Below are 27,276 nucleotides of genomic sequence, written 5' to 3'. Positions count from 1 at the left end.
TCAGAGAGGGGAACTGTAGGGACTAAAATGCACTGTGAAGTGTACTTGTTTTGATTTAGAACTCGTATCACTGTTTAAATGTTTTCTGTGAATTTAAATAGGCCCTTTTCATTCAGATAGACTCAAGTGTTTGCTGGGAATACGTTTTAGCTTTTGGAAAATGATCTGACATGGCACCATATTGGATTTTTTGAGGGCCCAAATGATAATACTGAAAAATCAGAAACAGAATCAGTATTTCTTTATTGTCCCACAAATGGGGAAATGTGTTTGCCACATCAAAACAATGTTCCATAAAATCTAAATTCTGGTAACATAAGACAAATAAATATGACTTATGTACAATATGTACACTTTTATTTGAAAGTGTTCAGAACAGAGAAATATGAAGACAATACAGAGAAACTCCTGTATACAAGTGTGGAAAATGCATTCAAATTAAAAGTGACCTACTGTTTGCTCTTTCCAATAAAAAATACACAGATGCTAGAAAAGAAGAAGTACTGTGAAAATTGACATTCAGATTCTGCTCTACATGTTAGTCATGACTTTTTCTTGACTTTAAACTCACATCTTTTCTATCCGTTTGTTAAGGTATGATGGACCGACTACATTATGATCCTCATGGGACACTGGCAAGTGATATTAATTATATCCTGTCAAACACATCACTCCACCTCCCTATATGTGGAGACAAGGAGGCAACAACCTCTTATCTGGAATGGTGAATGGAATGATACAGTTTTGGACATGGCTTAAAAAGCTTCCCGCAATTCACTTAACAAATGAAGGTAGATGTGACAGACAAAAATGGAAATTTAAATTTAAATCTAACAAAGCATCTCCTTTGGACAAAGATTTACTTCATCAATACATTTGGCAAAATGCAGACTTATGACTACTCCAGTGGAACATAAAAGGTTTCTTCAAAACATCAGAAATCAGTCAAGCATGAATCAATGTATGTTCTGTGTACTCAGTACATCTCCCCCTCCCCTCTGGTTCCTTCCATTCTCAGGTCTGTGTCGTTTCTGCCCAAAGTGAACAGACTGACTACTGCCATCAAAGCTGCCAGCATCATGACTGCACATCCTCCAAACATGTGTCTGGTGCCGCTGCCAGCCTCCCCTCCACCTGTTCCTGACATCTCCCCATGAAGTGCCAGCAACCCTAGGCAGGCCAGCAGGTGCAGAGGAAGTCGGAACCAGGCCAGCACACCAGCCCTCTTCTCCTCTGGGATCACCCTGCCCTGGAGAAAGCTGACTGCAGGGAAGTAGAGGCCGCAGGCCAGCTCCAGTAACAGAAAGGCCAGAAAGGATTCATGAGGTCTAGGCTGACCTGGGGCGGTGGAGAAGGTCAGCATGAAGAGGGAGAAGAAGGCCATCAGCACAGCCAGGCAGAGAACATGACCAGGCTGTAGCCGGTAGCGCGTGGAGGTGGCTAGGCGGTACAGCAAGGAGCCGGCCATGCTGGCAGCCATCAGACAAGAGAATACGATTCCCACAGGGGGTCCATGAGGGTCCAGCACCGGGGTCCAGAGGAAAACAAAAATGTAGAGGACACTTTCAAACAGAGCCTGCACGCCACCCAGGAGCATGACTCTCTTGTCTGAGAGTAAGCAGCGCAAACCATCATGGCAGCTGCGTGAGAACCGGGCCCTTGCAGACAAACGGGTCACACCTCCATTTAAAGTCCCAAGAAGCAGTGTTTGTTTGTCTCCTTCAGGAGCTTCTTCAGTCTCTTCTTTACCCCAGTCTGTTAGCACCACCCAGCCACAGCATGCCAGGCAAGGGACAGCTAGGAGAAATGGAGCCACCGGCCCCAAGTGGAGCCATTCAGCCAGCAAGTTAGCCACCAACCCTGCTCCCACAGCGAGCCCATGGTTCCAGGTGGCGACTTTGGTGAAGGTGCTTGGGATCCACTCCCTGGGAAAATCGTGGACTTCTACATGGCGGTGCACATACCAGGCTTCAAATGTTGTGGTGAGCAGGGATGTGGACAGGCCCCCCAGGATCCGGCCCACAATCAAAACAAAGTAGTCTCTGGACAGCTTGGTGAGACAACAAGCGGAGTAGGAAAGGCAGAAGAGAAGACATGTCTGTCTGCGGCCCAAGACTTGAGGGAGCCAGCCTGAAAAAGGAGCAAACAGAACACAGGAGGCTAGGCCACACACATACAAGATTGCTATTTGGGATTCCAGGAAGCTGTAGTGGCGGTACAGTTTGTAGAGGTAAGGACCCTGGAGCCAGTCTGCCCACAAAGCCAAAAGGTATGCCCGGAGAAATACACTCTGGAAGCGACAGAAAACAGGGTTGGCTACAGCAGTTGGTGTGGACTGGGGTGGGGTGAGGCGGCGTGCTGTGAGTTCGAGGCCAGCACACAGGGCAAGCAGGAAAATGATGGCAAGATACGCTGTCACCAACATGGTGTAATAAACTGCACCCACTTGAGGTCAAAGCTGAAGTCCTGGGGCGTTTTGCACTCTTCTCTTTTTGTTTCTCAGCACCTGCGGACAAGGTGAACAAGTAGAGAGAGAAGAGCATTTACAACTTAATCAGCTCATATAGGTAGCGATTCGCCAAGTTTATTCCTAACAAACTTAGTGATAAGCTTTTACTTTCAGATGTGTATTAATAAAAACGGCAGTAACGTTACAAGCACAGCTGACGGAAAACTTAATTAGCGACAATTTAGTTTGCTTTTCGTAAATACGTGACAGATACGCTGAAAACCGCCTGAATTATATTGTTATTTAACCAACGCTAGCCTAGAAGCTAACGGTTAAGGTAAACACACTTTAACTTCCGTCTCTTTCCTAATATCATATACGTTTTTACTTTGTGATACTGTGTGATATGTCTTACCGTGCCGTTTGACAGCCGTCCCATATTACTTACACGACGCACAACAGTGAAAAATAAAACATAAATAAGTGCTGGTGTAAGACGTATGCTAGGCAAGTGTGCCTTTAGAAGGAAACTAACCACTCACATCCGGGATCCGGGATCCGTTATTTCCCCACAAGATGGTGTCCGTGCGTTGTTTTTGAATTTCAGGGGCAGAAAAAGCTCTGACGTTTCCAGACATTCCGTGTTGCAAGTTTCTCGATGGGCCAATTCTTTCTTAAGGTTGGGGGTAATGTCTTTTAAGAATTTGTCATTTAAAGTGAGTTCTTGAAAAACGCTTTGTAGCAACTCCATGTCTTCTCATTAAATAGGCGCCCAGACTGACATACAACGAGATGGAGGCTGAAATAAGGTATCTAAGTACAATTTTAAGGGTACTTGTACCTTACTAGAGTATTTCCATATTCTGCTACTTTAAACTTCCACTTCATTGAATTTTTGGAGCCATATAGCATACCTTTTACTCACTACATTTATTGTATGCCTATAATATATTGATATTATTATGATACTTACATTTCAGATACTATAAGACTTTTGGTTGACTTTTACCAAAGTACTATTGCTACGCATCATCCTTATTTTACTAAAGTATGAATTTTAGTACCATACAGAGTATGAACCAGTATGTTATCCAGTGATGGAATGTAACTAAGTAAATGTACTCAAGTAAATGTTCTTTTGAGGTATTTTACTTGAAGGTTACCATTTGCTGCTACTTTATAGTTTAAATATTTGTTGCCTACTTTTTACTCAGTACATTTACCTACCTCTGTTAATTTCAGATAACAAAATGCATTTAATTTATTTGATACTTGCGTACATTTATTGCCAAAAAAATAACTTGATACTTAAATTTAATATCAGTTACTTTAAGACTTACACCTACAGTAAGTAGATCCTCTATTGGTGTGGATGACTTATACTGTTAGTAATAAGTCACATTTTACCTTTACTTTTACTCAAGCATGACTTTTGGGTACTTTTTAGAATACTGGTGTTAACTAACTTTGTTCAAATGTGCCAATGTACATTTGTGTTACTCATGTCTGAGATCCATACAGTCCTAATGACTCTTTCTTACTGCATTTTGCCCAAATGGACGCAAAAGAACAACACACAAGCAGAGTAATACATAATTTGAACTTTATATCATTTCTATATAGGAACAAAGATTTACAAAATGTACAAGATGTCCTTAATCAGCCTTAATCAAACAAGCAAACAGTGAGAGAACCAATCAAATAGGAACTCTCACCCAAAAATATCTCTTGAGTTTGTATGACAAACATTGGGGGTAGAGGAAGGGTGCGTGTGGAGTGAGTGCTGGTGATTTCAGGGATTATGCTGGTTGGTTACATCATCTGATAGCAGGAAGTGTGTCTAAACCGTCTGAGAATCCCAACTTTATATTCTCCTGTGCAAAGCCCCCTTGGCATGGCCAAACCCCCACCTATAACAGGAAGGTCAATACATTCTTCTTTACACCGAACTCAACTGTCCGATCCATCATATAAGTTCAGTCACTGATACATAAACATTGGGGTAACATAATATTTACAGCAACAAAAATAAACAAAGGAACTACAAAACCCAACATGCATGGAGCGTCTCCATCAGTCCAGATGTGATACGTTATAGTGACTTAGACACAAAGTTTTTGTGAAAAATATTTTAAATGCCTTTAACTCACAAAGTTGGCATATTTAAACCCAAGGTGTGCCAAATGTGTTCTGGAAGATCAGTCAAAAATATCGAGACAGAATTCATCCTACTGTGTACAAGTGACACATTAACATAGTGGTCTCATTCCAGTACTGATGCAGATGGTATGTTTGTGACACAACAATGATACACAATTACCTTAAAAGTTCAGATTTCGCTATGTTGTATATACAGGTTCCCTTTCTCTTAAACACAAACTGACATATAGTCAATCATCACTTATGGTCCCTAAGTAATAACAGTTTGGAGCTACAATATCCGTCTTTCAGCTGCTGCTTAGTCATGGCTTGTTGATACTGTACGAGTAAAGGAATAAAGAGAAGTGAACTGGCTTTAGATCTTAAGTACACTGGATAAAATGAACGATAGCACAAATGATTTGTCCAAAAGGATAATAGTAACTCTACACGTTAATTTATTTAGTTTTTTTTAATGGAACAATGTCTCTTAAGAGCTGCTGAGGTTAATGTGTATACATGAGTTTGTGTGTGTATGTTTATTTATCCTAAAACATTGTATGAAGATCAATAACGGATCAAAAATGTGCTCGCCACTGTCCTCATTTACCCTTCTGAACAATACTCATCAGATTGCACAATTCCATCTTCCTAAATTTTCAAGGAAGTCCTGCCCTTGGAAGATAATATCTGTATGTGTGTGTGTGTGTGTGTGTGGTCTATATTTTTGTGCATAACAGTTCATATATCTGTGCTTGGCAAGGAAGTGGTCCACTCAAGGGTCGATGCGAAAGGCCAACAGTTTGTCAGAGTGCATATTGTTGAGAGTGCGCAGGTCCGGCAGGCGCAAGAGGAGCTTGGGGAAGAGGGCGGAGTCATCTGGGCGACGGCGGGTGATCAGTGACCGCAAGGCACGGATCAGACCCTCCTGTAGCTGCTCCACAGCCCGCATGTCGGAGATGCCAGAACGGTCTGAGGAGCACAGAGAATGCGTGTGTGAGTGGCTGGTACATTTTTGGTTCATTAACAAAGTGTCACTAATCTGCAGCTTTTGTCACTAAATAGCGGCGATCTCTCACCTGCAGAGACCAGCACCACAGCCATAAAGAGGGCCATCTCATCAGGCTCCAGCCGAAGGGAGCCTAGTTTCTCACTGAAGTCGAACATTGCGTCCAGCAGAGAGCCCATGCCCAAGGTCCGCAGGGTGGACAGGGGGTAGGTTTGTCCATTCAGAAAGGTCACTGTGCGCTCCTCAGCATTGAACAAGGTGCAGAATCTCACCATCAGAACCTAAACACACAAGGAAACAAAGAGAATTTGAGGCAAATACTTACCAACAATACAGTGGGACACATAGGAGGGAGTCACTGGTTTTATAATTATGAAAAGCAAAATAGATCTTTTAAAATGTGTAATTACCTGGAAGGTGCCTGATTTGAGCAGCATGACCTGGTCTTGTTGGCTAAGCTCTTGAAATCCTGGGATCCCCTTGGCAAACTCTACCACCTCCTTGACAGCAGGAGTGAAACACTGAGAGAAGGACTCCCAAATCTCCTGACTCGTGCGCTCTGCCCCTGACACGGGCCACGCATTGAGAGGACAGGCCTGAGAAGACATAAGACATAGATCATTAATTGATTGCCAGGCAAAAAAAAACAATATTAAAGAAGTTTTGCTTTAATTTTCTTCCTGTTCTTACCAGCACTTTAGCTCCTGGAGCTAATTTCCATGGGCAGGAGGGCTGATTTTGGGTACTTCCTGCAGTGCGAACACTGTTGTGGTTGGCAGAGCCCTGACGTGTTGTGTTGTTGGACTGATCATGATTCTGATTAGACACTAAGTAGGTATAGCGATTGTTGTCCACATTTTGGAATGTATGTTGGTTGTCATTGGGGGCAACCGGGCATTGAGTGGCAACAGGGCAGGACTGATAACTCTGGGAGGAGGTGGGGTGAGAGGAGACTTGCTGAAAACTGGCATCCTGAGAAAAGTGTGTTGTGTTGTTGTTGTTGTTGTTAGTGGTGATGGTAACGTTTGCCCTCTTGGCTGGTCTCTCCTGGCTGCTGCTTGTGAAGATGTCACGGTACGCTCTGGAGATGGCCCCGATGGCCTCTTTTGAGTTGCCTTCTTCCATGCTCGGGGGAGAGTCCCTCACAGGCGGGGAGTCCATTTCGATGGCAGCCGACTCATTTAGGCTGTTCATGTAGCTCTGCATCTCGTCCAGAAGTCGCTGCTTCTCTCTCTTAGGGATGCGGCCAAAGCGCACAGCTAGGGAAGACACAGGGAGGGCAGATCAGCAACATGGACATTTACATGAGACATGTCTTGTGTTTCATTCATTTTTAGCTGGGATATGACACTCTCTGAAAGATATAAGAAATCAAGACAACCAAGTCTCATTAATTTCTTTAAGATCAAGAGTCAGGTGCATGCTGCCTCACAGGACGGGTAACTTATGTCGGCGGTACATTAAAGCTAAGCATGATGAGGCAACTACCGTCGTACACACACATGTAAAAAGCACAAAACCTCCCCAAAGGGTCGAAGGATTTCAAGGAGGATCATCTAAGTTATAAGATGAAAACTTTCCTCTCCTCCTCACCCGTATCTCTATCCCCCTTCCCACAGTAACCATCAGCTGGAGAGGCTATTTATAGACCCCCTGCTACCATCTGCCTCATCCTCTCCTCTATCCACCCCTGTCTCCTTCCGCTCCCGCTCACACTCCCTCCCTCCGTTTGTAAGTAGGGCAGTGGGGCAACGTGAGCGTGATGTCACTGGCACTGAGCTCGTGAGAGGCAGCAGAAGGATGAGAGAGGTGTGCTCGAAGCGTAGAGATGAGTTGAGAAGACAGTAGGGGGAGCGTGAGGAGGACTGACGTGACAGACGGTGTTACATGGAAAGTGAGAGTCTGCGTCTGTGCGCGTGGGAGGTGTGTGCACATGCAAGGTGGAGTTAGATGAGGCATAAAAGTTGAAACTGGTACAGCTTCAAAGACTTTTGCGAGTAAAGGTTACTTGAGGAGAAAGTCTGAATAGCGGCAATAATATATTTCAGATGATGCACCGTTATTCTCATGTGTAAAAACATAAGCAATTTACATAAAACATAATGACTCTTTGTTGGGTCAAGTGAGGTGATTTATGATTTACTTATCAATATGCAAAGTAAATATTGTTATGTTTACTGAATATACAGTAATCTGTTCATTGCCTGCAGGATCCTTTGATGAGGATGGGGCCGATAATGTGGCATGAGATTAATCCCTTTCATCATGGTGAAAAAGAGGCAAATGCGGACTAGTGAGCTCTAAAAAAGATGCTCTGGTTCGAGGCAGAAAAGACTGCCATCATTCCAACAAACTGAAATATTTGCCTATATTGAAGCGCCCGAGTTACACAGCTGCCTGGTGTGAAATCAGGCTGTACTATTTATTGTGGGCTGCCGGCAGTTGCCTGCGGTTTTCCTGTTTTTGTAATGGTTGAAACAGAGCAAAAAGGGGTTTCTAGGTTGTGGTCCTTGACGCATTTCGAAAATCTCCTCTGAGAGGGTCGATCTGACTCTTTGTTCACTTACTGAGTCGTATTTTGCCACCCTATTTTCTTTTTGCACCAGAAGTGTCAAGCACATGCAGAAATAACACTAACCTCTTTACTAGATTAGGCAATGCGGGGTACTGGAGGGTGGAGATAAGCAGAAACCATACTGAGAGGAAGACGGCAGGCAAACTACACCAAGTAGGTCATGATGTATGAGTACACTACAAGCCCAATTCTGTATTGTTTTTCTAGGTCAGCCCAGCTGTTTTTCTTAATCCGTGATGATAGGTGATCAATCAATGTTCAGCTATCAGAGCTAAAATGAGGTGATGTGAGAGTCACGCCTGATAAATTCTGTCACAACGGATGGCTGTTTTCTGCATCCCTTGCTTAATTGTTGCCCTTTCCCTCATTAACTGCAGTGAGATGTTCTATGGGCATGCACAAGGTAATCAAGTTGACCCTGTTCCAATTTCCTAAAATAATTCTTGTGTTTGCTGCAGTTTTCGAGATGATAGATAGCTTCGGGGACTCGAAGGCTCCTCTTCTCATAAATCATTGTCTGAGGGGGAGATGTAAGAGAGCTGAGGGAACATGGTGGGTACATGGAGGAGGAGGAGGAGGGGCCATGCTGAATGAGAGCATCGAGGTAAGAGTGTTGTGGGAGGATGCTGTAAAGGGCAGGAGAAAGACACTTAGAAACTTAAGAGTGGTGCAAGGCCAGATGGAAATCTTTGGCAATGCGGTGACAGGGTAGAAGGGCAAGGCAGGTGCAGGTCTGCTGATAAAGTGAGTGGATGAGCTACTGGCACGATGACCTCAAAAGACTTTCCGCATTACATTTTTCACACAGACCTACATATCAGCGCTGTGCCGCTTTCGGGCTGCCCATTTCCCTGCTGCTTTGGCTAATCAGAGCACTGTGGCATTCTGGCAGAACTGCATGAGGGTCTCTCTCTACATAAAAATGTGTCAGGATGTCTCACCATCTCTTGACATGCCAACAGAGAGGCATTTCTTGAAGCGGCAATGCTGGCACCGGTTTCGGTTCATGCGCATGATCAGACAGTTCTCGTTCTTCACACACATCTTGTAGTTGATGTTCTGCTGGATGCTGCGGCGGAAAAAACCCTGAAACAAGCAAACAAAAAAGCATGAAACTGGTGCACCAAAAGCCACACAAGGTGGAATCTTGCCACATTATTTGACCTGTTTTGTTTCTGATCAGGGCAACCAAGGAAAAAAGTAAATTCCTGCACACAATTTTCACCTCTGCACTGACACATTTATTAGCAGATCCATTTTATTTTGTAGATTCCGATCACTGACATCAATCATAATTTGGATCATCATTCAGTGCATTAATTTGCTCTTTTTCACTGGAATAACATTTTTGGGGGTATTTGATTCCCGGCACCGACTCAGCTTACCTTGCAACCCTCACATGCATGTACTCCATAGTGGAAACCAGATGCGATGTCCCCACAGACTTTGCAAAGCAGGACCATTCCTCCCGTCTCTGAAAAAGGATCAACAGAAAGTTAGATATACTGCAAAAACTTAGACTGAGCTAAAAATCTTGATCGTGCACAATTTGCCTGGAACAAAGCAGGATAGTGAGGAAGCACTAACTTGTGAACGTTCCCGTGAACCCGCATGGCCTCTTTCCCGCGATGGGGTGTGCATAGGTATGCTGTGGAGTGGCTGCTGCTGCTGAGGGGTTACTGTAGACCTCTGGGAACTGGAACACCAGTTTGGAGGATGGGGTGGTGCAACCACTGGCCCGCTGTTTAAATGGCCCGATCTCTGTGAAGGTAACCTCCTCTGGAGAGGAGGGCTGGGAGTGTGAAGACGGGGACTGCGTCTGGTAGCCACTAGAGGGGCTACCTGGACTCGGGCTTGAACTTCCGGAGGACCCTGCATACAGGATGACTCCACCTCCTGCAGAGAAGAGAAAGAATGGAGGGGAGAGCAGTGAGCTGAGAGTTTGGATCTAGGTGGTTCATGCTCCTCAGACGTGGCATTTATTCCTGTATGCCAAACATGCAGAATTATACATGTCATCATAACTGGTAGTCCATGTTTCCTTGGACAAAAAAACAAACAAAAAAAAACACTGCTGCTGTACAACTTCTGAATGTGATGTGATGTAATGTTGCACGACCTCTGGGCAGCAGTGAACAGCTCTGAGAATTTGCAGCGTCGTTGCCTCATCCTGAGCGTAATGTGCGTAATGGTGCGCTCAAGCGGATAAAGTGGGCGCTAAAAATACTGCTGGTAGCACAGCAACAAAGCAGGCAGGCTTCCGCTAGAAGCCCCGGCGAAACGCGACTTATTCGTTAATAATCCCCGCGTCATGCCACTGCAATATTTATCTGGTGCCGTGCAAGTATGTGGAGGGATTTTGTCGTTCAGCTGTGGTTGTTTCTGAAGTTTCGCTTCCCTCGCAATCCCCCCCACCCTCTCCCTCGCTCTCGCTCTCTCTGGCACTTGTAGTCATGCGTTGTGGATGAGCTGAGACACGGCCTCACGTGTCTGCGGGGTCTGCTGCCTCCTCCGCTCCAATAATAGCCGCGCTCCCCTGGCACCGTGCCCAGCGCCAGCTAACAGCACGACACCTGACCGCCGCCTCACATGCATGGACTCCTGACACGGTTACTGCCCGAACCAAATCCCGCAGTCTCGTGTTGAAATATACAACAATCCGAAGTCGGACGTGTGTTTACAAACATGACTCGGGAAGCTCCCCGGGGCGTGAGATGGCACCGAGTCTCAGCTGCTGCCGGTCATGCGCGACAAACAGTCGGAGAATGTGAGTCACGTTTTCGCTAAAGGGAAAGCATCAACTGCGCGATCTGGACTCCAGTCATGAGAGTGTACAGTAGAGTCCAGGAGGGATGCTAATTCAGTTGAATGCTCAAAACATAGATGAGGCCAGTTTCAAACTTGAGCCCTGATGGGCTTGCACATGTCAGCTGAGAAACTATCAACTTTCACATCATTTCCAACAAATGCAAGTCAGCAGCCTTGTATATGGAAATCATGTGTGAATGCAGTAGGCCTGTCCCTGTGCTGCGGCTGCTGCGGCTGCGTGTTGCCCTCTGTTGCACAAGGTATTTGTTTTAGAGCAAATGTTTTGATAATCCCTCAACCAGCACGTGTTGGCGGTTTGTTGACTCATGCCAGAGCCATAATAGACAGACTAGAGCAGATGCAGGCCTGAGCCTCACCTCCTCCTGAGCAGACAGTCAAGCGTGGCCCAACCCCTCCACTCCACCCAAACACATTGCATGTCCACCTGAAGACTCACATGTACAGTGAGTGTTTGTGAATGACCCCGAAAGCCACTGTGCTGTAAAACCCTGTCAATTAACAATCCCCTTTGCTGTCTGTTGTAGCTGTGGAGGGATACTAATACATGTCACCTGCCGCCTACATGTGTCATGGCAGGAAGGTTGTTAACAGCTAAATATAAACACTGCAGACTTCCTCAAAACAGATTTAGATTAGATTAGATGTCTTGTTATATTGCCAGGTGTGGTCAAAGGAGGAAAACACCATATAATGTTGTTGTTTTGCTACATTTGCAACAGCAAACATTGCAGGAGGTTTAATGGAACCACCAGTCAACTGACCACGTGACGGGCAACACTGTTGGTCAGATTCTTATCATCAGGAGTCTGTAAAATCAATCAGCTTTTAAATGAGCTGCTATGGGGCAGGGGGAGATATGTAGACCAATACATGAAATTCCTTCCTCACAGTCCCCATCTTAAAACTACCCGTGCAAGCACTAATCTGCCCGAGACTGGAGGCAGGCAGGGAAACGTGAGCAGCTCTCAGGCAGAGCAGCTCCTCTCCTCTCTGTTTCTCTCTTGTCCTTTATCTCTTAACTTTCACTGGCTCGTCTCACAAATGCAGGACATGCAGAGACAGCCACAGATGGCCTACAGTCAGGCTGACCCATGTCTTTTTTTTTTTTTCTGTTTGCCACGATGTTGTAGTTCATGAGCGCTCAATGTGGCTTGCTTCCTTAGAGCAATGCAGTGTTAATAATGCTGCAGTGTAACATGCTGAAGGCCAATGAAAAGTCACTGTGAGCTCCTGATCATGGCCCATCTGTAAGTGCTACTTGTGTCTTTGCAGTAGACTTCATCAACTCAAGCTTGCAGTAAGTAGGTCAATATCACAGAAGCTTGATAGAATCCTGTCTTTGTGCCTCTAGTACCTCTTCAAACTGATGCTGCAGCACACATGATCTCTATCAGGAGCGCCTGTATTCTGTCTTACCACAGTAATTCATAAGCACCAGAATGTGATTTATACCCTGGGCTAAAAGATGCATGAATTAAAAAAAAACAACAACCCAAAAACATCCGTTTCAGGGGTCGTGCCGTGTTATCAGAAACACAGATCCATGTTTTTAATCCGCTATCTGTTTCAGCATCGTTTGTAGAGCTCAGCATGAGAGGAGATGTTTAACAGCGGAGTCACGTTCCAGCTGATACACGCACACACGCACAGGCACACACCCTAAGCGGATATGTGCGCCCCGGAGCGACGAGTTGGGGACAGATGTTGCGGAGTCAAGCTCGAGTCAGCGTCTGAAAACACACCGCGTGGTCTGTGATTCAAACGACAGGGAGAATGCTTTCAGTGCAGGCGAGAGGCGCATGAGGCGGGAAAACGTGACGAGAGAGAGAGAGAGAGAAAAAGTTAATGCACGGAATCGCTGACCCACTGACCAGGCTCTCCCTCACCAGCACCGCAGGCGGCATCAACAGAGAAGCGTCCGTGAGAGCGGGGAAGCGGCGGGAGGCGGGAGGAGGGCCCAGCTATATCTCACGCGTCGCACGCGGCTCTGCGAGGGAAGCCACGTGAGGAGGCTTTTGATGGAGCTTTCACTGGGAAGACATGAAGCTGCGCTCCAGCCAGAAGCCAGAGCTCCTGCAGTCCGCCAGGGGCTTATAATTAAAGAGCCAAATTAAATAGAGCAGCATGTTGTGCAGCCGGGTGGTCTGACTGTGCACCACCAGCAGCACCGTCAGCTAAGTGCTGCACCCGGTTTAGAAACAGTGGGATCCTGTGTTGTTGTTGTTTAGCCCGCGACTGTATGTGATTTAACCGTCCCATAAAAATATTACGGTACACTGTTTTACACCATCATTATAAGTATTATTAGCACTTACAATGACAATGAATGAAAATATTAAGTCCTGACAGACTTCAGGTTGGTATTAACTTGAGATATACCCTTAGCTAGGGATATTTGGTTATGGGGGCACATATGAATGTGCAATAAAAGTCATATGAAATGTGTCACAACATTATTATTCAAAAACGTCAAACAATCAGGTGAAATACGAAGATTTCCCAATATTTTTAACTAACTCTGAGTAGTAATATACAGTTTAGCCCCCCAGTGTGATTTATTTGAGAGAATGATTATAATTCCTTACAATAAAATAGGGCTGTAATACTCATCAAGTACCTTAAACATGGCGCACCTCAGTCAGTGTTATGTGCAGACCCAAGTTTACGTTGTGAGGAATATTTATTGTATTTACGGGATTATAGACAAGTTTAATGTTTAATGTACAAAAACCCTGTTTTCTTAGTTGCATCACTCTTTGACCCATTCAGAGACTCAGTGATGCGAGTAAGTCCTGATTATATGTCCTGAGAAAGATGCACTCCTATCTTTGTGGATTCAAAGGTCTGGTTTTGAAGAACAATACAGAAATCCTCCACCAGGGGCGTGTTGTGAGGTATTAGTGTGAGAGCAAGTGTAGGCTAGTTAGGATGCAACTCAGCACAAATATTTTGGTGACAAGCTCAGGTCTCACAGTGAAAATATTGACTTACATGTTGCAAAATGTGTGTTAAATGATAAGCATGATGAGGAAGCACAGTTAGACACTGATTGCATATGTAAAATGTAGGACTATTTTTTCCATTATGACATATACATAATACATGCTGATGCCCCCCCCCTACATAGACTTAGATTCAATTCCTTGAGCCTCAGCCTAATCATAACAATAACCACTACTTGTCTAACCCCAAGTCTAACCTTTCCCTAACCTAAAACAAGTCTTAAATGTAAAACATCAATGACCTTCTTCATGGGGACTTGCAATTTGTCCCTAGAAGAAAGTCCCCACAATGGGATTCAGCAAACAGATTCACAGCATGTCCCCACAACACGAGTAAAGCACCTCCACACACCCATTCTCATCTATCTGTTGGACTTTATGAGCCCTGCAGCCCACTATACTCTGCAGCCATATTTTTTTTGCGAGGTTATGATGTTTATGAGCTTTGTCTAAATCACTACACCGAACTTGTGAGTTGAATCCAGTCATATGGATTCCAATAAGGTTATTGAAACATAAAAAAAGACTGTGAACCCAGGAGGAGGTGGTCACTTCCATTTAGGGTCGATGAGAGGAAGAAAACAAAAGGCAAAGGAAAGCTGAAATGAACAATTATCCACCCTAAAATACAACACTTAACAACTCCTTATGGGAAACACTTGAAGTTGTTTTCATGCAAACTTCCTCCAAAACATCAATAAAACACCAAGAGTGAAGCCCAGCATGCAGCCTTCTTCTTTTATCTCTTCACTAATACTACAGCCATTATCTGTGATTACTCTTTAAACTGCCTTCTGTGTCCCGTAATAAAAGAAAAAAACTGGCCCACTTTATCAACACAAATAGAATGTCACAACCCGGTGAGAAGGTTTAGTGTCGCCGCTGTCAGATTAGTGTAACATGTTGACAGAGCACAGGGTGCAGGCATCACCTGTGCTGGAACGTGACCGTCGCTGTTGTAAATGATTCACCGTCAATTAGGAGAGGAAAGCGTGCATGTGCACCTTTGGCTGACCTCAAGGGAACGCCTCCCCAATGCCGTGCGGTTATCAACTTTTATACTGCGGACGCTGAGGCGAGTAAAAAAAAAACAAAAAAAAACCAAACACGCCCTTTTCGCTAGAATTGCTTTGTTTTTTCCTCTCCAGGTGGTGGTGCGTGGTTTGACTTCTGGCTCTGATACGTTTTGATTACAGTGAGCGTGCTGAGGCTCCACGTGAGTTTGTTTTCATGGACAGAAAGCAGGAAATGACCAGACTCACTCCGGCCATATGGCGCGGTAGCTGCCATTTGGGCATTTTGAACGCAGCGCGGAAACTTGTTGACAAGTGTGTGTGAAGTCGCACTTTTGCACCAGACTTGTTCTGAACTTAGAAACAAGCTGAGGTGATTAAATACTTTACAGAGCGAACTTAAGCATAAGCTCACCGACAAAAACATGTGGCAAACCAATACAAATCACCCAGCTCAGTCAAAAACTGGCATGCAGAAAATATAACAGTGGATTTAACACACAAATGATTATGTACATTTAAGGATAATCTTTCAGATTTAAGGGTTTTACACAGAAAAATAGATAAAAGAAATGCCATTTTATGTTATAATATTCAGAGATGTGAGCCATCACATTTAAATTAAATTCACATTTCATATTTATTATTGCTATTATATACATGTATATTATTTAGGTTGAGTCAGACAGCTAAACAGTTGATTGTTAGCAACAAAATCAATCAGCTAAACAATGACTGTTGATCAGTCCTGGCTGAATCCTGAGCACAACTCTCACAATGTCAAAGTTAGTCTTACCAGGACTGTTATCCATGTCTCTTGTTGATGTCGATGCCTCTGATCAGACTTGAAAGTAGTCGTCCGCGAGTGTCACTATTCTGGAGCAAAAGTCGTCTGAAGACAGGTGAGAAAGTCAAGAAAAAGCCTTGCGTAAAACACCTGCTCCATGGAGCGCAAAACTGGGGAGCGGTGATGGAAAAGTGTCCAGCGCACTTGAAGTCGTTCCCAGTGAGGAGCAGCAGAGAGCGGTGTCTCTGTCAGTCAGTGCTCAGGTCTGGTGTGGCAGAGGCACTCGGAGATACCTGGGCGTCTGCTGCGCTCTGGATACTGGCTGTGTGATGCTGCACGAGCGGAGACTAATCGCTTCTCATGAATTCCAAGAAAGTACAGTCAGCAAATCCGCGAGTGCCAGGCATGACATACACACCCACTGATACAAACACCCACATCAATCACGTTTGCAGGTGAGTAGGAAATGTGACCGCCTTTCCGTCCGCTCAACTTGTGTTGTGTGTCTGTTTGTGCGGGACTTGGCGCACTCTTTGTATCTCGCCGAGTCCTTTTCTCTCCCCCTCTCTCTCTCTCTCCTTCACGCTTTTGTGCATTTTCATTGGCGGGGACCTGGAGCTGAGGGGAGTTTGATGCGCTTATTCGACCGTGGTATGGGTTCAGTAAAGCCACGCTACATGTGCGCTCTGCATGTGCCGGGGAGAGCGCTGCCCTACTGATACACATTTTATGCAAAATACGGGGCGCGTGGTGCGGAGGGATGGAGAGATTGGAGGATGAAGCACATGGACAATAGGCGTGGCTCACCGTGACTGCTCGCTCGCTGACGGGCAGCCCTGCGAGCGGATGGTAAACACCGACAGACATGCCAAACAACAAGCGAGTGCCAAGTTTAGAGCCCATGTGCCAAAGGAAACAGTGAATTCACAACTGGACCTCTGGCACACAGAGAGTTTGCTGTTGGGAGCAGAAACCCATCAATGCAGCAGAAAATGACGATTGATATTTAAAAAAAAAAAAAAAAAAAGAAAAGAAAAAAAGAAAGCCATATCTAATTTTTCTGCACGTGTGACTGTTTCTCTGCATTTGAAAAAATAAGCTAAGCTCGATTTATGCGCTTGTAGATGTTGTGAAATGTCAATTTTTATGTTTATTCCTGATCTTAAAAATATTGTTTTTATATATATAGTGCCAAAACACTTGACTTGCAATAAGCTCTCTGCATGTCTCTGAACATGAAGGATCAACCAGCCACAGCTTGAGGACAGCACCCCTTAGTGGCAATTCATGGACATATCACACGAGCACATGATTATCTATCTATCTATCTATCTATCTATCTATCTATCTATCTATCTATCTATCTATCTATCTATCTATCTATCTATCAAAAATATTGTATTATTGCAGACAAAAAATGTAGCATTTGAAAATAAAATGTCGACCTTTTAATGAAAGTTGTAGTTTTCAACCAATAAAAAATACATAACAACTTGCCTAGATGTCTAATGTCAACACAAATGAGTGATATTTAAAGGGCCTGTTAGTAAAAAAAATAAATAGAAAAAACATCTGCTTTTGGATTAAGTATTAGTTTAGTTTACTTTTTTTTTTCCACATATAGGACCTTTAACCCAGGCACAAGTAACACAATGTCATATATTAATGTAGTGTTAACCATAAAATTGGTAAATCAACTGTTTTTAAATAGCCCAATTACAAATGTGATTTTGTTAGAATAAACCTGAAATGGTAACCTGTAATATGTTTATTACAAAGTGGTAATAAAATAGTGTTTTGTATTATTGTTACATAAGCCTTTCTTGTAGTCTGTTTGTTTGGTAAAATCAGTGACTTCCTAACTCATCAGTATTACTTTTATTTCCTTAAATACTCATATGAGGCACCATAGAGACATTTTGAAATGGATGAGCTCAAAAAGTAGATTATACTCAAACGAGACACTGTCACAGACAATACGTAGCACGTAACATTATTTACACTTACCAACTTAATATATCTCATTTCTCTATTAAAGGTGCGCTATGGCAACAGAAGTCAGAAATGGTTTAAAGGTGCAAAATGTAAGAGGTTTGGTTTAAAACATTTTTTAAAAAAAAACTAATCTAAAATAATCAACAGTATGTGAAGAAATAATAGTTCCGACATGATGAAGACATCTACGTGTGGTATTGCACGGATATCTACTGAGGTTAGCTTACTAACCAGCTCGCCCCAGCCTGTCTTTGTCTCCTAATACCACCCCAAGCTCCCAGTCCGGGCTGCTAGCTGCACGGCTAACTGATCCTACTAGCTAATGGCAGCTAAATTTTGCAGTTTAGTCAGCGATTATTTTGTTGGAATGCTGCACCCATTTGTTTTGAGTGACTTTGCTTGGACAGGTGACCAATTAATATTCATATTGCACCTTTAAAGATGCACTATGACATTTTAGGGAAGAAGGTCAGTCAGAACAGAAAAATCTTCAATGACTGATTTTTTTGTGTGTTATATTTAAGTCTTTGTTTTCATGACTGAATAAACAGACTGACCTTAAAGAACAACACAAATTCATACTGTTTTATTTTGTTTGTATTTGGCAGACCCTGCCACCTTATTTTCTTCTGAGAACAACTTGGTTATGGTGTTTTTGGTCTTTTGGTCCTCTCTAAAATGACATAATGCCCCTTTCAGTGTTTCTTTGTTGTTTTTGTTGCTTTGCCTTTTTTCCCTTCCTACCCTCTTACATTTTTACAAGAATAATGTTCACTTTTGGATCACTTTGTGTTGTTATTCACCTCTTATGGAGAGTATGTATGTTTGTATTTGTTTTTTTTAATATGGCAAAAAGAAGAAGAAGAAGAAAACGTGGACTGCTGATTTTCCACTTTAGTCAGGCAAAGTTGACTAACTTAAGCAGAAAAGAAAGATTGGTTGTATTTTTTGTTTGGTCGCATGTGGATGTCCATGTTATTAACTAGAGTGAATGGAGATCATCCATTAAACTATTTTGATGATGTTTAAAAGTCAAAACCCTCCCCGACAGGAAGTGTGCTGCAGTCCTCCTCGAGGTCACTAGAGGGAGTCACCGCGCCAGAAATCGTCACGCACGGTAGCTCCCATCAACGCCCCTGCCCGAGCTGCGGGACACGGTGTCGGACTGGCAACAAACGAAGGTAATCTGACAAATGACTGAAATGATCTCTGAGGCGTGAGACCAAATGGCGTGATCGTAACGAGCGGCTGAGCTGTCATACCGCAGAGGAGTTCCCAACCCGAAGACTGCCCATGACTTTGTTTGTGTGTCTTTCACAGGGAAACTTCGGCGTGTCATCCACTATTTAGGTTTTCAAACTTCTGCGGGACCGCGCTCGAGTTTGGAGCGGAGGCTTCTTCCAGGCGAAGAAGAAGAAGAAGAAGAAGGAAAAGAAGAGGAGGAAGAAGAAGAAGAAGAAGGTAGGCCCGTGTGCCTTTACATAAATCAACTCCTGTCGTGATTAATTGGACGTGTCTAAGAATAAACGCAGCGTCAGTCCGGGTGTGTTTACTGTATGCGTGTGTGTAAGACTCACGCACTCGTCATGAGAACACGTTATGGCAGGGCACGAGATAATTACAGGCTGCTGAGGCTGTTTTGGGGGGCTGAGCAGAACAGAAGTCGCTGCCAACATACACACCTGCAAAGCACTGATCCGCCCGAGGCTTGAAAGACAGTCTTCATCACCGTCTGTTTGTCTGTCTGTACGTCTGTCACCCATCCCATAACCGCCCCCTCCCTCTCCCTCTCTCTCTCTTACACACACACACACACACACACACACACACACACCTCGCTGAATGTGTGCTCTGTGTGGAGGATGCCAGTAAGGTGTGTGGCTGATGAGAGACTTTAGTTTATTCCAAGGGTTGATCCTCCCAGTTTGTTTTAGATTAGCTTCCAGGACGGTTGATTAAGCTCAGGAAAGCAAAGCAAATGAGCAAAGAATGCCGAAAATTTTCCAGGAGTAGACTGTGTGGAATTAGCCTCATGATCGGCAGATTGTTTTTCTCCTTTCTTCCTCTTCTTCTGTGCAGAAAAAATAGCAAAAGCAGACCTCAGCATGCGAGACATATACCATATACATATTTATATACCAACCCCTCCTGCCAAAAGGCAAAAAGCAAATAAAAACTTAGTTTTTTTTCATGTTTCCTGCTCAGTATTTAGTGCCCAGCTTTCTCACAAGGGCAGTTTTATGTGCAGGGAAGGAGGCATGGAAAAGAAGACCTTTCCTTTTGAGCTCACAGATTTGCAGTAATTACAGAATCACTTCCATATGTGGCTCTCTGGCTGCCTTCTCGCTGCCCCCACCACCCCTCTCTTCCCCAGTGTTCTCTCTTTTTCCCTCTCCCCTCTTTCATTTGCATTCTCCCCTTCTATTCCTCATTTTTTTTCTTTCCTCCTTTTTTTTTTATTTTTGGGGCTTTTTTTCCCCCCTCATGCACTCGGAGCATTTTCTTCGTTTTTTTTTTTTTTTAAACAGCTTAAACAAAGTTTACGATAATCAGAACATCCTGGCATTCTTGGCAAAAGACCGCGCGTTTTGGTGATTCAATTAGACCGCGCTTGCCAAAAACAAAAAAACAAAGAAGAAGAAGAGTTTGTGTGCTTCAGAGAGAGAGAGAGAGAAAGAGAGAGAGAGAGGAGACATGGACGGGAGAGGGGAAATGTTGAAGAATACGGAAATATGAAAAAGAGGAGAAAGAATGGGAGCTCAGTGAAGAATTCGAGAGGCAGGAGTGGAGCGTGAAGGAGGGAGAGGTGGAACAGAAAATGAGGCAGAGAGAGGGAGGGCTGGAGTAATGCTTTTTGACAGAGGTGGGTTCAAGATGGGTTCACGGTGACATCATGGCTGATTTTTGAGGAAAGTATAGACAGGAGAGCCGTTCACCTTTCATTGGACACACATGTTTGGGAATAGGCAGAGCGCTCATGTGCTGGCACACACGCTGGTAGCTGTGTGGACGGCCTCTGAATGCACCCCAAAATATGCACAGTCCTCTTTTTATCCCCCCCTCTCTATTTTTTCCCTTCGTTTCTTCTGCAGTAAAAAAGCTTTTGGCTCTCGTCTCTGTTCCAAGCTTTGTGCTCATTTGTTTTTGTTAGAGGAGCATATAGTGGTATATGCCCTTCAGTCCCTAACACATACATTTCTCCATTGCCATGAGTAGCTCATTTTCCTGCGAGTAGTATTCCTCCGTGTATGTTTTTACTTCAAGGCGGTTGGACTCTAAATGAGCACACTTTGCCAGGCGGGATGAATGAGCTCCTTCATTTCACAGGATGTGTGTTTAAGTCTGTAACCAAGAGAGTGTGAGCAAGTGTATATTTGTGTGCTGTGTGTGTGTGTGTGCGTGTGCATGTGTGTGCGTATGAATGTGTTTCTGCAAATGACTCTTGAGTGGGGTGTGTGCGTCGGTCCCCTCGCCTGTCTCAGTGTGGCACCCGACTTCACATGACATCAATCTGAACGTGGGGAAATAGTGATCTCATTGCAGGCATCTTGTTACTGATTAAAACCTGCCGCCACAGGCACCAGCTCCCTGCGCCCCTTCCCTCCTCCCCACCACCAATCCCATCAACCCCCTCTCTCCTCTCTCCATCACACCCTCCAGTTTCTTTACCTATGCCTTTTTTTTTCACACCCCTTTCTCTCACATTCCCTGTACCACTGGCCCGCTTTTCTCCCCCTCTCTCCCCATCTCTCTTTAACCCCTCTGACCTCACTTCCTCCCTCTTTTTCTCCCTCCATCATCCCCCCCTTTCCTCTTTCCCTTCTGCCTCTGCTGCCTTTCCTCTGCTAGCGAGCCCCGGGCCTCTACTCCATGGCTCTGTGAATGCAAATACGTTGAATCCAAAGTGGAAACACACGACTGAGTTCGATGTTTCCATGAATATTTCATATCTTCATAAACACACCCAGAGAAGCTGCGAAAGCTTCAGGCTGAACAATGCCTGTGTTTGCCGGATGGCTTCCTGTGAGGAATGGCCTCTGCGCGTTTCGACTTTTTGTCAGAGCGCGCTGTGTTAGGATTGATGTCAGGGCAGTGCGTTATGATGTCACAGGCTGAAGTTAATGACACGAGAACGGAGGGGGCCATAGGCCATGTTTCCAGTGGTGCCCTGAGAGAGAGATAGCACCCTGATCTATCTTCATTATCCCCCACTCTGCAGCCTCCCAGACACAATGATCATAAATCTCTGCCTGAAGCACACTTCACTGACACTGAAACACAAACACTAGTAACCTCTGACCTCCTCGCTGCTACTGCCTACGCATACTCATCCATGCACACAGGCACGAGCACACTCACACACACTCAGAAGTGCAGACGTGCACTTACGCAAAGCCTCAACACACCCCCTGCTCAAGCACACTGTCATAATTTAATAAGGACCACAGCATGCCCCGCGCACTGACACACACACACGACCATCATCATGCACTTGACTGCACATTCTGACACAAATGCATGGCCTCAGTCAGCCTGACAGCATCGCACTTGATGGCTTGAAATTCACACTTTGCAGCCACCCTAACAGCTGATACGGAGTTAGTCTTTGCAGCGTCCTCCGGCTGTGTTTACCTTCTTGTTTCATTTTACACAATTGCTGATTTAGTGCTGCTATGTACACAGTTAAGGGATTTCTATTAGCTTTAGTGGCCTCATAAGCAACACATAAATCAAATGTAAACGAGATAAGGATCAGCCCAAGTGCTCTTTTGCAGTATGGCTCAGATCTGTGCTTCCTGAATATAAGGTTTCTGCTAAAAGGCAACAGCGCCTCTCGCTGCTTATCCATTCATTCAGGCTGATTATGTACAAGCAAATCCACATCGAATAACGTATGAAAGAGCATTTCAGTAGGCGTCTGCGGACCATATGTGGCCGTAAAGATCGGAAGCAAACCAGAGCGAGGCTGGGTACAACGGTTTTTCTTATTATGATGGCTTGACTTTATCCTCGAGACATATTGGGGTCTGTGTATGTGGGGATAAGATCTCTGCCCACATCGGGCCAGTTACTGCGGGAAGCAGCAGTAAGAGCAAGTCTTAAATGTGAAGGTATCTGAGAAGACCCAAGTGCTGCGTTGGTTGGCAGACTATGAGATTTGGGAGAACATGAAGTGAAGCATGGCCAATATGCCTAAAGGGCATCAATTTAGATGGAGTTTTAAGATAAGTAGGGCATGTATAAGTTGGTTATTTGGCAAATGCTCGCTGCACTTACTTGACTTCAACATTAACTAGGTTTGTTATTTGAGTGTTAAAGAAGCCTGTATGTATTTACTTTGACTTTCACTCCCTTCAGAAAGTGTAGTTTATCTGTGCCCCTCCGCCGAGGTCAAAGTGCCCGTTGAGGTGCCCGTTGAGGTGTGCCTCCCCCTCCCAGTTCTGAGGTTTGAGGTGCTCCTCGCAACCAAAACAACTTGAGAAACATTACATTCAGAAAAACAGGGCACACGCCCAGAACCACAAACACATAAACACAGATCTGAAACATATGATCTCATATGGAGAGAGGGGCACGTTCAGGGGGCACACCCAAATCTGTCGCTGCTGCTGCCGCTGCTGCACAGTTCTGCCATCTCACACGGGACTTCCCTGCAGCTGATGTGCCACCGTTAGTTTCACTTTGAAGTGATTTAGGTACAGAAATCTGCAGGGTTTTGTTTCCTGAAGAACTATTTTGATTTAAAAATATTCCTAACTGCATAATGTTTGGCAGGATGTGGACAGATGTTGTGTATCCTGAAAAATGTTAGCTTTCCAGCTTTCGAAGCCAAATTCTGGTTTTCATTTATCCTCAATGAGAGCCGTTTCTCTCTGTGTCCAAAACTTCCCTAATTACTTTCACAAGGGCCTTATACTTCCTTTTTTTCTTCAGTATTAAGTTCTGAGAGTAGTGGTAGCATCAGGAATGGTGATAAAAGTTGTGATTTACTATCACTGCGATGGAAGATTGTCACAGAGACATGAAGAGCAATAAAGCATGGTGCCAAAAACAAATCATGTTGCACAAAGACAGCACATACACTACATGTGTGTACTGAGTGGGCAGGTAGGACAAAACTCCTTTTTGATTATTTCATGGATTGATCACACTGTGAAAAAAAAAAAAAAAAAATGAGTAGGTGAAACTATTTAGACTTTCTTGGAAGAATTAACCTATTGGCTTGCCATTAAGGCAGCATCTGTGTCAGATCAAAACATTATAATTTGTGTTGTTCAGGATATTCAAACATCCTCTTCTATTAAAACACTGAATTTATTGATTAAACAGGAATGATCTGAGATCACGACATGGCTCTGCATTTCCACATGCACAAACAGTTTGTAGGTAAACCGACCCTTTAGCCAAGCAGATGAAGGAGAGAAAAAGAATTCACCCGAGAGACAAAGAAGGGAGAGAGAATTAAAAACAGAAACTTAAGCTCTCTGGGCCTTTTTCTTCCCTCCAGGCGTTTCGTGGCTTGTGAAAAAATGTGCTGTATATTTGAAGTGTTGGGTCACGTGACAAAGAAAGGCTTTATGAATCAGAGAGTATAATTATTTCTTAGTGAGTGAGAGAGTGAGTGTGCGCCTGTGTTTGGGGAGTGAAAGAGTGATTTTTAAGAGGTAGAGATTGAGAAAGGAGGAGGAGAGAGTGGAAGAGGGGGAGTGAGGGAGAGAGAGAGAGGCTCACTGCTACTCTGTCTTTGCTGTCAGAAGGACTCTGATGAACGTACACACATCTTTTCTGCTTTGCCCCGGCCAGCTCTGCTCATCAGTCCGCTCCGTCAGCTACTCCATCTGTCCGTCTGCCTCATCCACACCAGAGCCGGTGAGTAATTCATGCTTGAAGAATTTGGAATCAGTAACTTTAGCCATTGTTTTCCTTCCATTTCTTTCTTTTTCTAGCTCTGGCAACACAGAGAAAGAGAGAAAGAAAGTAAGAAAGAGAGAGAGAGAGAAAGAGAGAGACTGCATTTTTTGTGTCGACAGTTTTAATTGAAGACAGAGACTAAGTGTGCAAAACACTTGAGAGGCTTTGAGACAGTTAATCACTGTTTCCCCGAAATCTGAGCAGATTTTCATGTGTAAACACTAAAACCTCCGAACACACGTTTGTTTGCATGCAGTGTTTTAGTTTCTATCTGCTTTAATAACGTGAGAGTGACACTGAGTTTATATGAAAACAGACTCAAGCATGTGTGTGTGTGTGTGTGTGTGTGTGTGTGTGTGTGTGTGTGTGTGTGTGTGTGTGTGTGTGTGTGCGCGTCTGCATGTGCCTGTGTGCACATATGTGCTTATTAGTGAGTGTTTCAAGTGTTACCCAGTGCCTGTGGAGCTCTTTATTATTAGCATATGTGTGTGTGTTAGTGTGTACATGGCTTGCATGTGTTTGATGTGTATGACTGTGTATTCACCAGAGGAGTCACCAGTCCTTGACCTGTTTCTTTTTTATAACCAACATATGAGCACTTGGAGAAGAGAAGCATTGTTTTCCACCTTTTTACACGGCCGAGGCTAATTCCTGTGGAGTGAGGTGTGTCTGAAACTCTGGTCTTAGTTTACATGGAAGTTTATTCATTTTGTTCCCGTAGTTAGCAGCGTGTCAGCGTAGATTATTTATTGATGCTGGCATGTGTGCTAGGTTAACAGGTTCCACTTGTTACAGCCATGTGTAACACAGTGCGCTTAGTGTTGTGTGATTTGGATATCAGATGAAGATCAGGGGCCTGATGTCAGAGCGGAGCTTTGGTTTATTACTCCAGCAGTGATTGGTCAGTAGGCAAGCCGCTGCAGCTGGACTGCCTTGACTCTGCACCTGCTGTCCACTGCTTATATCCCCTGGTGGACCTGACATAAGTGTGAGGGACAGTTTGATTGAAGTGAATTGAAAAAACACCCACACGGCTGAGTGAGGGACGTCGGCTCGAAGGCCAGCGATATCTCTGTCGCCCTCCGCTGTCATCTGGTCAATCAGTTTGCGTCGGTTACATCTGGAGTGGAAGAAATGGGGCTAATCTTTGAGGCAGAGTAACACCACTGCACCATCCTAGCGCCGCCCATAGGTCTTTGTCGAGGACAGGCCGTCCACACAGAGCAGCTTTACTGTCATGGTGTTCAGTCACTGCATTTCGCTCGTCTTCAGGGACCGTTTGGAATCAATTATTATGTATGCATGCTGTTATACGATCCAAATGTGTCGCTGCATGTCAGCTTTATCGGCCTCATCAAAAACCTTCTCCCATTTTTTTGCATTGTCATAAATATTTACACATGAAGCAGCAGATGTTCTTGTACAGTACCATCTATCAGCGCACATCAGCTTATTATACTGGTAAAATGGACCATATGTCCATGTAAGTCATTACTTTGGAACAAAAGCACAAAAGAGTTAGCTCAGTGAGATTAGTGGTAAATTTTCAGTCATATATGCCTCAAATGTTGACATGTTTGGTGTGGATCCAAAACAAAAAAACAGGAGAAAAAGATTAGAATGATAACAATGAGTAATTACTATCTTATTGGTGAGAATCATTGGTCTTGTAAACCGTCAAAGTTGTTGCAAAATTGTTAAACAAGTTTCCATTAGACATTGTTTCTGTTTTGTTTTTGTTTTTTATTCCAAATTGCGAAACCTGGTGTGTCATGTGATGAATCTTTTCAGGTGTAGTTAAATCTGATCTTTCGTGGGATCTGCTGAAACAAAAGTTAACTCATAAAAGCTTATGTATTGCAAAATCCTTCTGTGGGACATGACTTTGAGCAGTAAATCTGGGAGTTGTTGATACCTGTCTGTTTCTGGAATTTCTATAGCAATTAAGGCGAAGTAGTTGGGAGGGGTTAGACAGGTGGTTTTAGGGGAATCGAGGGGCTCTCCGCTACCACACTATAATTAACAAGGAAACTATCTGGACACCATTTCCTATGTCTATTTTTGCAGGTGTGCCACTCTGATTGTGAGGATTTACATTTTCAGCCTGCCAGCGAGCCCTCATTAAAAGATCTTTAGGCACAAAGTTCAGCTTGCGTGGACGCGCGTGTCGTTTTGCGCGTTGTACTTGCCGTGTGTGTGTTTGGGCCTGCTTGTGTCTGAGTGATCCTTAGACTCCCGAGGCTAAAAAGCGGTGGTGGTGAAACCCATCCATTATGCATCTCTTTATACAGAGGGAGGTTTGTTTTCTCTCCGCATTGAGGGAGGGGAACACCTTCACTGCCGCCTGTGTAATCCTCTCAGTAATTACAAAACAAGACGTATTAGTAGAACCAACTGTAACGTCTAGAGGAGGCGCCATCTTGGAACTTTCTTCTATTGCTTTATTTCCTGTCTCTCTGACACTCTCTTTATTTCTCAAAATGTCTTGCCATCATCTGTCTTTGCCTTTTCCTGTTGTGGTGTGTTTTCTTGTTTTGCTGGACCCACTGCTGGAGTCTCCATGTTG

At 44.2% G+C, this 27,276-nt stretch overlaps 3 protein-coding genes across 4 annotated transcripts in view; 1 reads left to right on the top strand and 2 right to left on the bottom strand.

The window, feature by feature from the left end:
• Nucleotides 1–329: 329 nt before the first annotated feature.
• mfsd5 (major facilitator superfamily domain containing 5) lies at nucleotides 330–3,024 on the bottom strand. Its single transcript, XM_037105419.1, has 2 exons — nucleotides 2,865–3,024; nucleotides 330–2,506 (listed from the first exon to the last, which is right to left on the bottom strand). Exon 2 carries the CDS (start codon nucleotides 2,423–2,425, stop codon nucleotides 977–979), a length of 1,449 nt encoding a protein of 482 aa, XP_036961314.1. The 5' UTR covers nucleotides 2,426–2,506; nucleotides 2,865–3,024; the 3' UTR covers nucleotides 330–976.
• Nucleotides 3,025–4,035: 1,011 nt separating this feature from the next.
• Nucleotides 4,036–15,951, bottom strand: nr1d4a (nuclear receptor subfamily 1, group D, member 4a). The gene is made up of 8 exons (XM_037103485.1): nucleotides 15,813–15,951; nucleotides 9,760–10,068; nucleotides 9,558–9,646; nucleotides 9,114–9,258; nucleotides 6,288–6,856; nucleotides 6,008–6,193; nucleotides 5,668–5,878; nucleotides 4,036–5,560 (listed from the first exon to the last, which is right to left on the bottom strand). Exons 1-8 carry the CDS (start codon nucleotides 15,826–15,828, stop codon nucleotides 5,364–5,366), a joined length of 1,722 nt encoding a protein of 573 aa, XP_036959380.1. The 5' UTR covers nucleotides 15,829–15,951; the 3' UTR covers nucleotides 4,036–5,363.
• rarga (retinoic acid receptor gamma a) overlaps nucleotides 5,684–27,276 on the top strand; it is a 57,548-nt gene continuing 35,955 nt past the window's right edge. Inside the window, exons 1-4 of one of the 2 annotated variants that reach the window (XM_037103486.1) lie at nucleotides 5,684–5,803; nucleotides 18,850–18,979; nucleotides 19,119–19,259; nucleotides 24,603–24,668. The gene's annotated coding sequence lies outside the window, so the exon portion shown is untranslated. Of the gene's footprint in view, nucleotides 5,804–16,153; nucleotides 16,259–18,849; nucleotides 18,980–19,118; nucleotides 19,260–24,602; nucleotides 24,669–27,276 lie in introns of those variants that run through there. The other variant, XM_037103487.1, reaches the window with a different exon arrangement.

This window comes from Acanthopagrus latus, chromosome 7 (genome assembly GCF_904848185.1).
Source record: "Acanthopagrus latus isolate v.2019 chromosome 7, fAcaLat1.1, whole genome shotgun sequence".
NCBI classification, from domain to species: Eukaryota; Metazoa; Chordata; class Actinopteri; order Spariformes; family Sparidae; genus Acanthopagrus; species Acanthopagrus latus.
This window is presented reverse-complemented; position numbering and strand designations above follow the sequence as displayed.

Bases quoted from the DNA above. Each gene is read 5' to 3' on its own strand.
- mfsd5 (XM_037105419.1), bottom strand. From the start codon at position 2,425: ATGTTGGTGACAGCGTATCTTGCCATCATTTTCCTGCTTGCCCTGTGT.
- nr1d4a (XM_037103485.1), bottom strand. The intron at 9,259-9,557 runs GTAAGCTGAGTC...TGCTTGTTTCAG, and splicing joins ATGCATGTGAGGGTTGCAAG to GGTTTTTTCCGCCGCAGCAT. The intron at 6,194-6,287 runs GTAAGAACAGGA...ATGTCTTCTCAG, and splicing joins CTCCAGGAGCTAAAGTGCTG to GCCTGTCCTCTCAATGCGTG.